The 18,577-nt window shown below is 38.9% G+C and overlaps 2 protein-coding genes across 5 annotated transcripts in view; both read right to left on the bottom strand.

The window, feature by feature from the left end:
* Nucleotides 1-10,368, bottom strand: part of nadsyn1 (NAD synthetase 1) — a 28,490-nt gene extending 18,122 nt beyond the window's left edge. The window contains exons 1-5 of the mRNA XM_040126229.1: nucleotides 10,080-10,368; nucleotides 2,634-2,694; nucleotides 2,271-2,387; nucleotides 1,826-1,879; nucleotides 1,660-1,749 (exon numbers count right to left, since the gene is read on the bottom strand). Of these exons, the coding sequence (XP_039982163.1) occupies nucleotides 1,660-1,749; nucleotides 1,826-1,879; nucleotides 2,271-2,387; nucleotides 2,634-2,694; nucleotides 10,080-10,164 (407 nt within the window). The 5' untranslated portion in view covers nucleotides 10,165-10,368. The remainder of the gene's footprint in view (nucleotides 1-1,659; nucleotides 1,750-1,825; nucleotides 1,880-2,270; nucleotides 2,388-2,633; nucleotides 2,695-10,079) is intronic.
* A 1,401-nt stretch (nucleotides 10,369-11,769) lies between these two features.
* dok4 (docking protein 4) overlaps nucleotides 11,770-18,577 on the bottom strand; it is a 74,941-nt gene continuing 68,133 nt past the window's right edge. For all 4 annotated transcript variants that reach the window (XM_040128810.1, XM_040128794.1, XM_040128819.1 and 1 more), the window contains one exon: nucleotides 11,770-18,428. In XM_040128810.1, coding sequence (XP_039984744.1) covers nucleotides 18,283-18,428 — 146 coding nt within the window. In that variant the 3' untranslated portion in view covers nucleotides 11,770-18,282. The remainder of the gene's footprint in view (nucleotides 18,429-18,577) is intronic.

Here is an 18,577-nt window from a genome sequence, read left to right as displayed (position 1 = left end):
GGGGTTTCAAATCAGCCTGATCAGCTGTGCCTTCCAATCACCAAGTTTTCAAACAAAGCGATGTGTCTGTTAGAATACTTCTGTGACAGATGGTTCTGTGTGTATCCTCACACGTCTCCTCAAGGATCTCTTCTCGATCTCAGAGTAGAATAACAACAATGGAACATGAAGACAAAAACTGAACAATTTGCAGGTTAAATGAGGGGAGACCAAATAAGGGAGCTGGCCAACATGTTCCTGTCGAGAGGCACATCAAAACTGATGTGTTACATCGCATTATGGGAAAAATACAGACAGATGAAAAATTAAAAGAAAAACCAACACAAAGTGTCTTAGTGAGTTGTTGGGCAACCACGAGCCTCAAGAACAGCTTCACTGTTCCTTGGCATAGATTCTCCAAGTCTCTGGAACTCTGCTGGAGGGATGGACACCATTCTTCCAAAAGATATTCCCTCATTTGGTGTTTTAATGATGCTGCTGGAGAGCGCTGTCTAACACTTGTGTTGTATCGTTCTCTTGGTGTACACCACACTTGCACTTGCCCACTTGTCAAGAATATGATGAATGATGACTCATCTGATCATATCACCTTTTTTCCACATTTCTGTAGATCACTGCCTCTTTTTACACCACTGAACATTCAAATGTGTATTCATTTTTGTAATGAGGGGTTTATTCACAGCAATGCTTCTGTAATATCCCTCTCTATGTAACTGTTGACGGATTGTTCTTGATGACACAGTCTGATCACGCCCTGCACTGAAATTTTCAGTCACCTGAGGAGGAGTTGCTCCTCTGTTTTTCCTTACATATCGCACTGATTGCACCAGCATCACGGTGATCAAATGTGTGCTGTCGACCACAGTTTCCGTCCCTATTTACTGATGTCTTTCCCATACATCTAAATGCAGATCCCACTTTAGTCACTGTTGGTATTGAAACAATATCCAGTTGGGCAGTCTTTATGACTGAAGCTCCTGCCATCCGTGCCCCAACAATGAACCCTCTTTATATCTTTTCCTCTTGCTATCTTGATACAAAATTAGAATCAACTGGGCCTGCCAAGCATTTTTATACATGCCACAGAGCACGACTGGATGTAAATAGCTTTGTTGTACCATGCTGTGCACCTGTGTGGAAGCATCTGCATGCATTACGTTTCTCCACTAATTTATTCAGGTTTTTCCTTTAATTTGTCATCTGTCTGTAGGGTCCAATGTTTGTGCAGTTTGACCCATACTGGGAACTAAAAGTCAGGATAACTTGACCTCTGTGACACAAATTTCTACCGTCTGTCTCTTGGAAATCCTCCAACCTCTTGAAAGTGCAATATGAAATTGTTGAAGTACCTTTTTATGGCTTACTGAAAACAAGCTTGTCTGATTTAGGTAGTTCAGTAAATGAAGAGGAAAACCTGAAATGTATAATTATTGGGATATTCACATAAAGGTGAAAAAATCCCTGTATTCCCCAATTTTACCCAACAAATAAAAAAACAAATATAAAAATAATTGCACATGAAAGTAATACATATATCAAATGACTTACTAATATAGTCAACGTATCAGTTAGTGTCCTAATAAAGATAGAGAGACATAGCGATAGGAAGGGCTTAAAAAAAGGGTCTTAAGATATCTGTACTTCTCAGAAATGACCAACCTTAACTGATTCCAAGGTGAGAACCAGCGCATCTCTCTGTAGTTCCCATGGTTGGCCATCAACATTTTAGGTCTGATCAGCAGTATCTTTCTACAGGATGGAAGAAACATGCTGAGTGATATATTTATATTATATTACATATATGAAATGTAGGACATTGCCATACCTGTTGAGGAACAGGACCCTACAGTTGTAGCGCACATTATGATGCATGATGGGCCTGAGGGGAACAGAATCCAAGACACTTTGTCAAATGTGTTACCAAAAAGGACTTATACAAGGTGAGATTTATCAGTTAAAAACACACTTGTCCTATCAGTTTCAATTTAGAAGTGGGGGCTGCAAATGTGAAGAGTTTCCCATGTTCTCTAAAGCAGACAACCAGTCTCTGATTAACAAAGCTCTCATCCTTGCCTTTCATGACTTATGGGATACTGAAGCCCTTTGATATGAAATAAACTTTCAAATGATCAATTACCTCCTGCTATCACTACATGTTGCCAAAGAATCCTGTCTTGTACCCCTGTCTTTAATACTAAGTAAAGGATTGAAGGAGAGGATTGCAACACTGAATACTGGGACTGGTCTGACTGTTTGAAGGCGATACCCACATTCCCACATCACAGATGATGTCCTGGGTGATGGGAGATTCCAGAAGCTTCCTCAGGACCTGAAAGCTGTGTAGCAACGTGTCTGACTCATAGAAGTGGTCTGCACAGCCATACCCACTGTAAAAATTTAATGAATTGGAAAAGAGATGCCAGATGAGTTAAGTCAAACTGAACCTCAAAACTCTGGCAGATTTAACATCTTAGAAAACCTATGTGCTACAAGGCACTCACAGTGTTTTAATACTTGTATTCCAGAAGTTGGTATTTTGGATTGACAGGTTTGGCCAAGGTAATCACACTATAATATTTTAATATGGGGATGTACTCATCTTGGAAATTAATGAAATACTTTTCTCATCATACCATATCTCCAGCTCTGGGCCCAGTCTGTATTTGGCTCCATGAGTATTAGCAATGGCAATACCTGCAGAGAAACACATAGATGAGATTATTGTTTTCAAGCAAAATAATTGTTGGTTTTGTGTATGCGTTGACCAGTGGTGGAAAAAGAGCTCAGTTCCTTTACTTCAAGGGTTTTCTACAGAGATTCTGTATAGCACTTACACCAAGTTAGTAGACTTGTGAGAGACAGATAAAACAAAGGTAAAAATCAAAGCAGCAAAGGAAGACTTATCTTGACTTTTAATCCCTTGTATAGATGCTGAGCCATACCAACAGTGAGATGCTTGAGCACGCATGGGGTAGCACAGACCAGAATGACTGAGAGCTTATGGGTAGATCAATATGAAAAGTTGTTTTTGTGTCTTAAACCGCCCAAATCACACACAAAAAAGAAATGTGTGTAAATGTTCATTAGCTCAAGAAGGAATCCTCCTGGTTAGCTATGCTAGCCGACACGGGTAGCTCCCAAGCAGCCGGGGGCCAGAGCAGCGACGTTGAATCCTATTTAAAACTCCCGGCTAAGGATAAACGTAAATATAGTAAGATTGTTATTCACGTCGGCAGTAACAACACCCAATTACGCGAATGGAGGTTACAAAAATGAATGTTGATTCAGTGTGTACATATGCAAGGACAAAGCTGGACTCTATAGTTTTCTCTGGGCCCCCGCCTAATCTGACCAGTGATGACATGTATAGCCACATGTCATCATTCAACTGCTGGCTGTCGAGTTGGTGTCCAGCAAACAACGTGGGCTTTGTAGATAATTGGTGGACTTTTTGGGGGAGACCTGGTCTGATTAGGAGAGAAGGCATACATCACACTTTGGATGGAGCAGCTCTCATATCTAGAAATCTGACTGAGTTTATTAGTAGACAAAAACCATGACAACCCACAGTTGGGACCAGGAGGAAGAGTTGCAGTCTTACACACTTCTTGGCTCTTCCATTACAGCAGTCACCCACCCAAAACCCCATAGAGACTGTGTCTGCCCCGCAAAAAAGGTAAATTAACTCAAAAATAAACAGAAGAGGAGTTGCACACAGAAACCAAATAAAAATTAAGACCACCACTACAGAAGTACAAAAAAATAGGAGAATTAAATTTGGACTCTTAAACAGTAGACCACTCCCATTTAAAGCTGTATTAGTAAATGATCTAATATCAAATTATCATATTGATATATTCAGTCTCACTGAAATCTGGCTGTGTCATGATGAATACGTTAGCCTAAATTAATCCACTCCCCCCAGTCATACCCTAAACCTAAACTCAATTATAACTCACTCGAAAGCCTGGTTCTTACTCTTATACATCCATCATGGAAAACTAAAGCCTATTCTATTTGTTATAGTGTACCATGCTCCTGGCCCATACTCTGAATTTTTATCTGAATTCTTAAATCAAGTTTAGTCCTTAGTAAAGATAACTAATTATAGTAGGTGATTTCAATATAATAATGTGGATGCTAATAATGATAGCCTAAGCACTGCATTTATGTCATTATTAGACTCAATTGGCTTTGCTCAGGGGGTAAATAAACCCACTCACTGTTTTAACCACACCCTGGACCTCGTTCTGACTTATGGCATTGAAATTGAACATTCAATAGTCTTACCACAGAATCCTCTTTTATTGGACCATTATTTAATAACTTTTGAATTCCTGTTACTGGACTACACACTATTAGGCAAAAATATCTTTTCTATATGTCTATCTGATAGTGCTGTAACTAAACTTAAGGAAGTGATTCTATCAGCACTTAATTCACTGCCATTTTACAATATAACAGAGAACTCCCATACTAACTTTAGTCCCTCCCAAATTGATCATCTTCTTGATAATATTACAGGCTCAATGAGAATTAAACTCAACTCTATTGCCCCTCTAAAAAAAGAAGATAAAACAAAGTAGGTTAGCTCTATGGTTTAACTCCCAAACCTGCATATTAAAAGGAAACTAAGCGAATATTTGAAAGGATATGGCAAAACTGGAAGAATCCCGTTTAGCCTGGCACGATAGTCTTAAAAAATATAGGAAGGCCCTCTGTAATGCCAGCGCAGCCTATTACTCATCTCTAGTAGAGGAAAATAACAACAACCCTTGGTTTCTTTTCAGCACTGTAGCCAGGCTGACCGAGAGTTATAGCTCTATTGATCCATGTATTCCTATAGCTCTCAGTAGTGACAATTTCATGAGCAACTTTAATGATCAGATTCTAATAGAGACAAAATTCACGCCCCCCTGCCCTCAACTGGCACCGATTTATCCTCAAACACAGGCACCTTAGAAACAGCTGTGCAACCAGATGTATACTTTGACAGTTTCTCTCCCATCGACCTTCGCCAACTAAATTGAATAATGTCTTCATCTAAACCGTCAACCTGTCTCTTAGACCCCATCCCAACTAGGCTGCTTAAAGAATTTTTACCCTTAGTTAGCACCTCTTTATTATCTATATAATCAATATGTCTTTATTAACAGGCTATTTACCACAGTCCTTAAAAACAGCTGTTATTAAACCTCTTCTTAAAAAGGTTACTCTTGATCCATATGTTTTAGTCAACTATGGATCCAAATCTAACCTTCCCTTTCTCTCTAAGATCCTTGAGAAAGCTGTCGCCAACCAGTTTTGTGATTTTTTACATGATAATAGTCTATTTGAGGATTATCAGTCAGGATTTAGAGTGCATCATAGCACAGAGACGTAACTGGTGAAAGTTACAAATGACCTTCTTACTGCATCTGATAAGGACTTGTCTCTGTACTTGTCTTGTTAGATCTTAGTGCTGCATTTGATACCACTGACCATCATATCCTATTACAGAGACTAGAACATTTAATTGGCATAAAGGAACCGCTCTAAACTGGTTTAAGTCCTATTTACTAGATCGCTGTCAGTTTGTGCATGTTAACGACAAATCCTCAATATACTCAAAAGTTAGTCATGGACTTCCACAAGATTCTGTGCTTGGCCCAGTTCTATTAGCCTTATATATGCTTCCTTTAGGCAATATTATTAGGAAACACTCCATAAACTCCCATTGTTATGCAGATGATACTCAACTGTCAATGAAGCCTAGTGAAACCAATCAGTTAGCTAAACTTCAAGCATGCCTTAAGGACATAAAGACCTGGATGACAGCAATTTTCTGCTGTTAAACTTAGAAAAAACTGAAGTTATTGTGCTTGGCCCCCAACACCTCAGAAACAAATGATCTAATTAAATATTTACTCTAGATGGCATTGCCCTGGCCTCCAGCACCACCGTTAGGAATCTCAGAGTTCTCTTTGATCAGGAAATGTCCTTTAACTCTCACATAAAACTAACTTAAAGGACTGCCTTTTTTTCACGTACGTAAGTTTACAAAAATCCGGCACATCCTTTCTCAAAAGGACACTGAAAAACTAGTCCATACTTTTGTTACCTCTAAACTGGATTATTGTAATTCCTTATTATCAGGCTATCCCAACAAATCTTTTAATACTCTCCAGCTGAACCAGAATGCTGCAGTGCGAGATCAAGAGATCACACTTCCCCTGTGTTAGCTTCTCTGCATTGGCTCTCTGTAAAATTCAGAATAGAATTTAAAATCCTCCTCCTCACCTACAAAGCCCTTAATGGTCAGGAACCATCGTATCTGAAAGAGCTCATAGTACCCTATTACCCCACTAGAACACTGCCCTCACTGAACTAAGGCTTGCTTCTGGTTCCTAGAGACTCCAAAAGTAGACTGGGAGGCAGAGCCTTCAGTTATCAGGCTCCTCTACTGTGGAAGAATCTTCCAGTTTGGGTCCGGGAGGCAGACACCCTCTCCACATTTATGAGTAGGCTTAAAACCTTCTTTTTTGAGAACGCTTACAGTTAGGTCTGGCTCAGTCTTAACACACCCCCTAGTTATGCTGCTATAAGGCCTAGACTGCCAGGTGACTTCCCATGATGCACCTAGCTCCTCTCTCCTCCTCTTCCTCTCCATCTGCACGCATTCATATTGCATCAATGCTTGTTACTAACTTGATTTCTTTTCTCTCCCATAGTTTTGTGCCTTCTCATCTCTCTCCTCTGTCCTCCTGCTGCTAGACAGTCTGGATCTGTGACTGCAAACCAGCTACTGCCCCCATGATCCTTCTCAACACCCACTTCTTCAAATATTATGATAATCAATTATTATTATATTCAGTTTTTTTAGTATTATTATTCATACTATTATTATAATTATTAGTTTTATTATTATTCTCATAATTGTTACACATCTTTATGTTATACGTCTACTCTGCTATGCCCCCCCCTTCTCCCTCTCTCTCTCGCAACCCAGCTTGTCAGGGCAGACGACCGCCCACCATGAGCCGGGTTCTGTTCAAGGTTTCTACCTGTTAAAAGGGAGTTTTTCCTTGCCGCTGTCGTCAAGTGCTTGCTCATGGAGGAATGTTGGGTCTCTGTAAATATAACTATAAAGAGTATGGTCTAGACCTGCTCTACAAGCAAAGTGCCCTGATATAACCTCTGTTGTGCTTTGGCGCTATATAAATAAAACTGAATTGAATTGAATTGAATTGACAACAACTCTGAAAGAGTTCCAAGCTTCAGGGGCTCTGATTGGAGACATTGTGTAGACAAAAGCAGTTACCCATGTGCTTCACCAGTCACAGCTTCAGAAAGGAAAGCCAAAACTTCCACGACATCTCAGCTACAGCTTGCCAAAAGGCACACAGGAGACTCTGAAGTCAGCTGGAAGGAGCTGCTTTGACTGAGCTTTCTGGCCATCAGACTAAACACTGTCTTACACTGCACATCATCGTAAACACAACCAGACATGACCACGACCAGATGTCAATCAAAATTAGAATTTGCAGCTTTTAATTCTTGATCCTCATGCACCCTGACACAGCTCGAGCTGTTTTATGAAGAAGAAGGGGGAGACCTATCCACACATACTCAAGGCTATTAGTGCTGGCAAGGTGCATCTACTAAATACTACCCGGGAGGTTGTGATTACTTAAGCAAACATGCATTTTGCATTTTGTATTTGTAATTAATTTAAATCACTTTTTAGAGATGTGTTTTCACTTTGACATTAAAGGGATTTCTATTCTTAAATTAAATATCTAAAAAAAAACAAAAAAAACATGAAAACTTCCACAGGGGTGTGATGAAATTATATGAACCCTATCTTACATTTTATTCTGGAAAACAAACTAGGATTAAGCTTCTGACAGGAAAATGCACACACTGATTTACAGTTAGGTATATACGTTATATTGCCTCTGTACACCACCACAGTGGATTTCAAACAAAGCCATCAAGATGTGATTGAAGTTTAGATTTTCAGCTTTAATTCAAGGGGTTCAACAAAAATATCATCATCATTAACCATTTAGGAATTACAGATATTCTTATACATAGTCCTTCATTTTCAGAGGCTCAAAAGTAAATGGAAAATTGACTGACAGCCAGTTTCTTGGCCAGGTGTTGCCTGTTCCCTCGTTATTTTGTGATAAATTAAGCAAATAAAAGGTCTGGAGTTGATTCCAAGCACTGAATTTGCATTTCGTGGTTTGCATTCTGGAACAAGATTTTTTGGACAGATGAAACCAAGATTAACTTGTACCAGAATGATGGGAAGAGAAGAGTTTGTAGAAGGAAAGGAACAGCTCATGATCCAAAGCATACCACATCATCTGTCGCACATGGCGAAGGCAGTGTTATGACATAGGCAAGTATGGCTGCCAATCAAACTGGGTCACTGGTGCTTATTGATGATGTGACTGCTGGGAGAAGAAGCAGGATGAATTCTGAAGTGTATAGAGCTATATTATCTAATCAGATTAAGCCAAATGCTGCAAAACAGATGGGACAGTGCTTCACAGTACAGACGGATGATGACCCAAAACTTACTGCACAAGAACCCAAGAGCTTCTCAAGGCAAAGAACTGGAATATTCTTCAATGGCCAAGTCAGTCACCTGACCTTAACACAGTTGAGCATGTTTTTCACTTACTGAAGACAAAGCTGAGGGCAGAAAGACCCACAGACAAGCAGCAGCTGAAAGCAGCTTCAGTAAAGTACTGGCAAAGCATCTCGAGGGAGGAAACTTAGCATTGGTGATATCCATGGACTCAAAACAGTCATATATATATATATAAGTATTAAAAATAATTCTTATATTTATTATAATGTTGGTTTTCCCAGTTACTTTTGAGCCTCTGAAAATAAGGGACCGTGTGTAAAAATGGCTGTAATTCCTAAAGGGTTAATGTGATATTTCTGTTAAACCCCTTGAAGTAAAGATGAAAGTCTAGACTTCAATCACATTTTAATGGCTTTGATTCAATTCCACTCTGATGGTGTACAGAAGCAAAATTACAAAATTGTGTCACTGTCCAAATAATAATAATAATAATAATAACACTAAAGACTATAAGACTAATAATAAGACTAAATATAACAACAACAATATTTATTTTACCTAAGTTTCTGATTTGGACCTTCAAGTAATTAACCTACTGCTGACACAGTAACTGTGTCTAAAATCATAACTACATACTAATCTTAAGCAGGTTTTGTGTCTGTGGTTGGTTGGAAAAATAAGTGTGTTGTTGATGCACACTATTCTCCCACAATGCAAAGTACAAAAAAGTGAAAGTGCTGTTTACATTTGGAAATATTAAAAACTGAATGTGGGAAGTGGTGAATCAGCTCCACGAACACCTCAAAAACAAAAGATTACGATTACATTTTTTGGAAAAACATCTTGATTTGTTTTGCACCAGTACAACTTTTGGCTAAATCGCAGTTTGACCAACATGCCAGCGCAGGTGCTGTGTTTCCTGTTATTATAAAGCTGATAATTATGTTAATTTCTTGTATGCTAACAGCAGAAACGGTAAAGAGTCTGTATATAGTTTAATCTATAACAGTGCATCGTATAGTATAAGATGAGCATATATTTTTTGTATGTTTTTGTAGAAAATCTTGATCTGAAAGATAACTTGTAACTTGCTGTTAAATAAATGTAGTGGAGTAACATTTCCAGCATTAGAGAATATCATCATAAAATGGAAACCCTCTAGTACCTAAAAAGTACCTAAAAAGCAGAGTACTTGAGTAAATGTACTTAGTGACAGGCCACCGCTCAATGGGCAGCTGCGCATTTACTGGATCTCTGTGTGCTTAGCTAAAGGCACGTTACATGACATGAAGTAGTGTCAGGGTCTTTCCAAATGTGACACAAACTCCTTTTCACGTCTCACATTAACCATATTATTCACCACTTCAGTTCCACTGTGAAAAATAAATATGCCAACAAGAAGGCGACCGACTTTTAAGATTTCATGTGATCAACTCTACATTTCTGTAAACTGAAACTGCTTCAAAAACACAACTGTGGTAACGGTCCCACCACTTACTCCTGAGTATTCTCTCCAAGTTCCCTTCAAAGTCCAAAGCCCACTGATTCAACGAGCAGGTTGCAAGCGTCACTTTTCTTCCCATTATCTTGACGGTTGGCAGCTGAAACGCCGAGTATGCAAGCAGGCCGCTAACGCAAATGATATGTGATATAACGTTAAGCTTGTAAAGATGTAGATAAATGCTGTAGCTAGTTATGTATCTGTGCCAGCTGTTTCCGCCCGTGTGCTGCGTCCTCTTCTTCTGCTTCTTCTTGCCTTAGACGCGTCTGAACGCGTTGTACTGCCCTCAGCAGGACAGCAGCCGCATTACTCCAGTCCCCGTGCACGCTCTGGAGATATGGACCCGCTGCTGCAGGAACCGCATACCTGCGTCAGGAGTGGCCCTCATCACTGGCGACTCTGAAAGTGTACGTGGTGGCCCCCATCACTGGCGACTCTAAAAGTGTACGTGGTGGTTCTGCAGTAAAAAGTTCCATGTGACTAAAATATTATGATATATTATATGTTAATACCAATGCCTCAATGCTTAAACATCATGCTGTGGCAGCTGGTCGAGGTAGATCTTTAACTAGTTATACAGCTAGGGACTTTAATCCCGCTCCAAAGTGACACATAAAAAGTCGGGGGCGTCATGAGATAATTAATGGGAGAGCAAAGAAGAAAAAACAACGGTCTGCTTCCAATGTTTGCTTGTTGTGAAATACTGGATAAATTTAACCTCTTTGGATTTTGATTTATATTATTTATATTATGATTTATAATAAACCATCTGACAAGAGAAGTTTAAAGGGGCAATATGTCTTTTGTGGAACTGTTGGTGGATAAAATACTGTATTTTAGAAGCTGATCATATACTTTGTTTATTCAGAATGCCAAGTAACCACTAACTACAGCTGTCAAATAAATGTAGTAAGTACAAGTAAGAAGTACAATATTTTTAATGAAATGTTGTGAAATAAGGAGTATAAAGTAAGAAAAAATTGAAATACTGAAGTATCAAGTACCTAAAGCTGTATTTAAGTACAGTACTTGAGTTTGTTAAGTTTTAAAAGGAAAGTGTCAAAGTGACAGGTTTAGTGTGAAACTAACTTGATTAAAGTCAACTTGTGTTGCCTCTAGACAAACTTCAAATTAAACTTTGACATGTTATCACTTCAAAATTTTTGAGGCAAGATGTTAGCAAACACTAGCTTATTTGAACATCCAACAGACACATAGAAACATGGGCATCCACTCTGAGTCATGCTTCTGGCCACCTGATGAAAGTTTAATATTGTTTTGTTCTCTACTAACTCTTGTGAAGAATCTCTAGCTCTTTAGCTGCTAAATGCTCCACTATGTTCACCAGCTGGTCTCTAACTGTGTCTGTCTGCTGTTTGCTGCAAGCAGGTAGTGGATAGTGGATTTATCAGAGCGTTTTCTTTGGAAGCAGCTGCTGCTGGTAATGAGAGCTGTAGGACTGAATCCAATCAGTAAAGTTATGGGCTGTAAAACAAAAACAATGAGGTAAAAGATGCCAAAAAAAACTCAGTAGAGCTGAGAATAACTGCATACTTGGGTGATAATTTTCTATTGGTTCCTCACTACAAGAGACATCTTCACATAACACATTGTTATTTGATCAATTTTTAATATAAAAATATTGACTATTTCAGCTTTAACTTCATAATCATTGTTTCATGTCAAATCCAACATGCTGGAGGAGTAGAGATGACACAATGAAGATTTGCCACAGTTGTAATACTTGTTGTAATACAGCACTGTACACATACAGTCTTTGCATATGTATATACTACTGTATGTGTGTATACTATTTATGTAAATATATATCTTTCATTAATTTCTTCATTCATTTAGTGGACCACATTCAGACAGTAGAATACTGTAAACTTACCAGCTTTTACATGAACATGATTTAATGCCAGCCCCAAAACATTTAATGGTTGATTCAGCTGAAACATCACATCAGCCTAGACTTCATCTTCCAACTTAATGTCCAATAGTTTACATTTGACATCCATTTTCAATAAACATAACAAAACAAAACATTAACAAAGTCACATTTAACAGATTGACATCACAATGGAGAGTGACATAATTAAGTAAGTAAGAAAGAATTTATTTTTCTCCAAAACATGCACTTGATGTAGACAGTGTATTGGTTAAAACAACATTTTGTCATCAGTTACAAAGCTAAGGGGAGGTCATAGCCATTGGTGAGAGCTGACACTGTCATTGCGATAACACTACAATCATAAAAACACAACACAACCGTCAGGTGCTTTCAAACCAAGCTGGGGGAAAACTATCAGCGCTGTCAGTCTCTATCCTGTCTCCATCAACCATCTCCTCCACTTAGCACTGTGTTGTGTCACTTATATGACCAGAAGGGTGTTTCATGAAGCACCATGACCAGTGGCTCAGTGAATCAAGTTCATTTTCAGGAAATTCTGTCTCTAAAGTAGGTTTGGTTGGTCCACCAGTTTTTAAACATCTAGACAACTACTTGATAGATTGCCATAAAATGGTCCCCAGATGATGAATCCTACTGACTGTTTCTGTAGTGCAACCAGCAGGTAACATTTTCATTTATTCAGTGAAATGGCCTAAAATGTACTCGATGAACTGGTACAAATTCTGGTTCAGACATTCATAGTTCCTAGATGATGTATCATACTAACTTTAGTGAGCTTCTGTAGTGCCTCCAGGAGGTTGAAATTAGTGGTTCAGAGTTAAATGTCTTTACAACTATGGGAGGGATTCCATTCAAATTTGTTAGAGACATCCATGTTTATATTACTGTATTATAACTTTGGTAGTCTCTGTCTGGTAGTGCCATCATAAGATCAATATTTGAATTTGTCCAATGCTTCAAATAATCAAAATTCAATACCTCGAATGACATTCCTCATCAGCCTCAGCTGCACATTGTGTTTATTGGTAATTAGCATGTGTTGGCCTGCTAACACGTTAACAAACAAACTGCTAAACATCACCATGTTAACATTGTCTTTTTGTGCCTGATAGCATACTGACACAGCTCCATGCACCTCTGTGTTCTTAGTCATCTACTCTAGTCTTGGTTAGGCTATTTGAGTAATTAAATTAAATCAGTAAAAATTAACCCAGTGCTATGGCCTTAGTGAAAGAACCATTTTCACCATTTTCTTACATGTAGAGTAAATTTTTAAAAAATCACACCCAAAAATGCTTATATTAAAATTACTATAGAGACAGACCATCAGTCTGAAGGTATTTTTTCAGTGCTACTTCCAGCATATGAATATTATTATGTCAGTCGTACAAACCAAGTAAAATAGTATAATTCAACTCAACCTTTGTTCTTAAAAACTACAAATGATCTTGTTTTGGGCCCCATTTGATAGTTCAAAGTAATACGATCTTAGGTTGATCTGATGCACTCGCTGTTCTTAAACCAAATTTGACAGTCTGATCTCATTATTTCTGTGTTGGTTTAATGAATAAGCCTAATCCTGGCTCAGTTTGTTGCCCCCCATTCAAGACAGGCTTTTCACAAAAAGCCTTGCTTTTCTGAGTATTATTTATGAAACACTCCTCTGAAAGATTCCTCCTGCTACAGTTGCTTTCGAAAACCAAGAAAGAAAACATCAGCATGGCACAGGCATGAACAGAGAGGATATGACTGTGATTAATCTAAGGCCAAAAAGATTAACGGTGAGAAGTGACAGTGCAGAAGACAGGATTTATGTGTAAAGAGCCACGCTGACACAGTGTGGATGGCTACCATCTGCTTGTTCGACATTACAAAGTACAAAAACAAGGTGAGTGTCTGCATTTTAAATGACCATGTTCCAATAATTGCTCATGTCACACTCTTTATCTCTCTAACACACTCTCTCACACGCACATTTCATATGAAATAAATAGCAATATCTACAAGATTCCCTCAAAGGGCAGCAAACTCAAGCTATATAGTATGCAAGTACACAAAAACACACGTACACACAATACATAACTTACATCATGTAAACGACCAACAAAATGCTTAGCCCTGTCATGTCAAAATTATGTAAAAAACCATAAACCATGACATGTAAGTTGCACAAGGATTCCGGCATTAATCAAGATATATCAGACCTAGATACATAGCAGATACGAGGTGTACAATGCAAATGTGGTCAGTGTGTTCCTAGAGATCACATTGCTGTGATAATATCTCCACAGTCAGATCAACAGTCTTGAACACTTATGACATAATCAAAAGGCAGCAACCAAGGGATGATATCTCATGAGCCCATAGCGATAAACATGATCCAACCTTTCTTGTTCTGATAGCCTGTCCTTCCTGGCACACAAATCATCCCCCTCCCACCAACCGGGACCCCTGAAGTCTCAGTAAAATGAATAATAAAGTTCTTTGTCAGACAAAGCGTAACAGAAGGCAATGGCAGTATGTAGCAAAGTGAAGCTGTCTTGATTACAGACAAGAGAATCTTCTTTTTGGTCTTACTCCCATGACAGCTTCCTTCAATGTTCAGAGAGCTTTCAGTGATCCCACTGGCCGGTGGTGGGAAGCAGGGCACGTGAGAAGGAAATTTAAAGTTACGATGATAAGACTGGAAATAATTGCCCTAAAAATCATTCATGCTGGAGTGCCACAAGAAAATTTAGGCAGATACAGTTTGTATTAGAGTTTCACCCATGTAAGGGTCAGACATAGATCTGGTTCAGTGCCCTCCCCTGAATATTATACACTTCGACAATAACAGAGTTCATCAACACTTTTTTTATGGTAAGACTTTGACCTTCAAAGATGCAAATAATGCAAAACCACATTGTGAATGAAGGTGTTATTGATGGATAATTCTGGTTTCTTACAATTTGGATCTTATTTTTGTACTTCGTACTCACTAAAATAATTAATGGAATGACGGAACTCAGCAACAAAGCAAAAAAAATCTGTTTAGATGATCTAGACAGGTTGTTAACGAGCAACCTGGTTATCTAAATCACATTGCTTTGAGGTAAAACCAAAAGTGAAACCACCTGAATTGTTGCTAACAATACCTCATTCAACAGGAAAACTTTGTGGACAACTGACATAGAGTTATGATTTGGCCTAAAACTGAGACAGAACCCAGAACCTAGCCCTCACCCATGTCATTCAGACTGAACCCAACAAGTACTATGAAATTTGGGACCCTAACTCAACCAAAGACCAAAAGCTCAATTTTTGCCTTATTTCGTTCACCATTTTAACGCATTGGTTAGGCAATGTCTATCTTCGTAAAACACATCCAGACAATTGGAACAGTCAGAGAGAGAAAGTGAAATATCTGAATAATTTTCAATCGAAAATAACAGACCCAAGCCCCAAACTTTAAGCAACAAAACTGACCCAACTCATCCCAAAATGTGATGGTCTGCCAGCACCGCAAAGGTTAAGTTCAGGTAGCTGATAGGTTATGGTAATAATTTTACTGCATCTTCATTTTCTCTTCCCTTATCCAGGTGGTGTCCCGACCCCCCAGAGTAGTTCAACTGAGTGGAAACAACAAAAAGACATTCAAGTGAATGGGAAAGTGGTCTCAGACTTTTGGACCCCAATGCATGTGAGACTGTGAAACTACCTCTCTGCCAATGACAACAGGGTTATAACAAAGGTATTTCTTTTCCATGGTTCAATTTTTTTCTGTAGTCACATCAAAGGTTAGTTGAATGGTCCAGTTGCCCCTTGGTTATATGTTCAAGTGCTGCTCTGGTGTTACCTTTGGGGAAAAAAAATCCTTTATTTAACCATGATGTGTCTTCAGCCCAATGGGACACGTCCATGCCTCATTTGTTACCTGATGTCACATATCATACAGGCAATTTGAGGCTCCTTGAGTGCCCCTGTACGCCTCTCTAGTTCAAGTGCTGCTCAGGTGTGACATTGGGGAAGAAATGAACCCTAATTCTGTGAGAGGAAGAGATGCCCCTGTTTTATTTCCACCTTGGGGAGAGTTTTTACACAACAATATTTGAACATGTTTTCCTATTGCTCACCTGTGTCTCAATGGAGAATTACTCATTTCATTATTTAGGGGTTTGTCATTCTAGCAAGAAATAAACTGTTAGGGGGGAATTAATATCTGGCACTCAAGAGGTCAAATATAAAGACACTGAATATCAGTTATAAGGAGGTTCAGTCCTAAGGTATCATCAGTATGGGCTTTCAACTCTTTAAGCCCCTCTTCCACTTCTAACCCTTGAATAATCTAAGAAAAATAACAGGGTTGTGCAAATATAGCTCAACAGAAGCATGTGGCTATTAGGAGTTGTAATAGGATACATCCTAGAGAAAGTCTGAAGCTTTATGGGTGAAGATCAAGTTCAGTACAGGGGCCAATCCATTAAAATAAATCCAATCACAGTTTAATTTCACAGTTTAGAGTGGTTCAGAACCTCAGCACAGCAAACTGATCTAGTAACTGCAAAGTCACATCAGTTATAAGCAAAATCAAAGGCATCGATCCGGATATACATACAGTGTGGACATACAGTGAAATTATCAAGTGATCTTCATACAACTGTGTCAGCTGGCACTGGTACAATGGTAATTTTCCACTTGGAAATTCCAGGTGTTAGTGTATTTCCAATGGTAGCAGAGTCCATTTGATGCAATTAAGGGACCATGTAGCCCTGGTCAACACAGTGTTTAATCTAACACACCGGGCCTTATTGACGTTAATTCCCTGGCAGCCATGTAGAACTTGTGAACTCTTGGGGTGAGAAACTCAAGCCAGACAATCAGATTTAGCGATGCTAGTCCTACTATATACACCAATCTAAAAAAAATGTTGGAAATTTGACCAACATTTGGCATTTCATAGATTCCGCCCTAAAAAACTACCAGATATAGCCAGATAGCAAAGCAACAAGATTGTAAAGGCCTTAATATGTTTTAAACAAACTAGTTTCTATGATGTGTCATCCAGCATATTGCAAAAATGTTTATACCTGTCTGAATGGCCACATTCAAAGGTGGGGTGAAAAGCCTGCCATATCTTTGTAGTCTTTACATGATGAATCATGCAAACAAGGGTAATGACGCACACTTTCAGACAGTCTCTCCTTAAAGGCCTTCATGGTGTTACACTAGGTTTCTCACATGAAAACTGAGAAAAATTTACATGGAGTACTTTCAAGGAAATTCCTATTTTCCCTTTAATGAGGACCAAATTATATAGTTCTCTCCATGAAACCTGCTAGTGAAATTATTAGGTAATTATTAAAAATGTGTTGACTTTTATGATAAATGTTACCAGTTGTAAAAATGATGTATTTAAACATACACTACAGTGACATCTGTTTTCATATCTTCCCAAGAAATTATACATGATGTCACATAAAAGAGAGCTGCCAAGCTAGTCCAGTTTTAACAATTACAAATAGGGATCCCAGTGTTAGTTTTGACACTAATGAGGCTGAAAAAACATATTTGTATGCTTATGAATATGAGAAATTGAGCTTTGGCGTGAAGAGAACCATTGGAGAACTGGGCAGGTGTCATAGTAACGGACAAGCATTAGCTAATGAAAGCGAATACTGCGTTGTATAACGTGTGCTATCAGTTGTTTCTCATGCTGCCAGACTGCTGTATTAATTAATTTATTTAATTTTTTTATTTCAGTACAAACCTGTAGTATAACTTCGGTAAAAAAATTCCCAACAAACTGCTCATCAAGGTTTTTCACCGCCTTCCGAGAGTGGCCATTCAGAACATGTATAAACACTTCAGCCTTTAGATGTAGTTGGACAACATGCACTATAGCCTAGGTGGTTTAAAGCATACTAAGAGCTTTCAGTCCTTTTTTTAATCAGTGGGCAATATATGCCAATCTGCCTGCGTGTGGAAAAACATAAAATATCCCGTCTACCGTGGAACTGTGGGAGCTGCAGTCATGTAGGGAAGCCCAATCTCCTTGCAGTCTTTTGCAGAATTCTGTTGTCTCTTCCTGCATTCTGCATTCCAAATTGTCTTTTGGCCAGTGTTAGTCCCGCCAGCAACATGTCCTATGAGGTGTAACGTTGGGCTATAAAACAAATACAAGAAGGGAGAGTGTGTGTTTCTTTCAGTGTGTGTGAATTGTGTGTGCATGCATGCATGTGGCAATGTGTATGCCTTTTCAGAATCCACGCCATGTTCTTTGTGTGGGTTTGTATTTATGTGTGGGTGTCACTGTCCAGGGTAGGTGGGGTAGTGTGTCGGGGAATGTGTTTGTGTTTTTGGTTCAGACTTTGCATGTGTGTTTGCTAGGGGCAACGTAGCATGGCGGTCGGGAGGCACGCAAGTAGACATCAGGTCGTCTTCTAGAGTGTCACCTACAGACAGAGCAGAAGCACAGCTGTTACCACAGCACAAAGGAGATACAACTGCATTTGTGTCTGTGTTTTTAGTTGGAAAGAGCCAGGCTAACCATTTCCCCCTGCTTCCAGTCTTTATGCTAAGCTATGCTAACCATGTCCTGAGT

The sequence above is a fragment of the Xiphias gladius genome, chromosome 1, assembly GCF_016859285.1.
Source record: "Xiphias gladius isolate SHS-SW01 ecotype Sanya breed wild chromosome 1, ASM1685928v1, whole genome shotgun sequence".
In the NCBI taxonomy this organism is placed as follows: domain Eukaryota; kingdom Metazoa; phylum Chordata; class Actinopteri; order Istiophoriformes; family Xiphiidae; genus Xiphias; species Xiphias gladius.
Note: the sequence above shows the minus strand (reverse complement) of the source record. Positions and strands in the feature narration are given on the sequence as shown.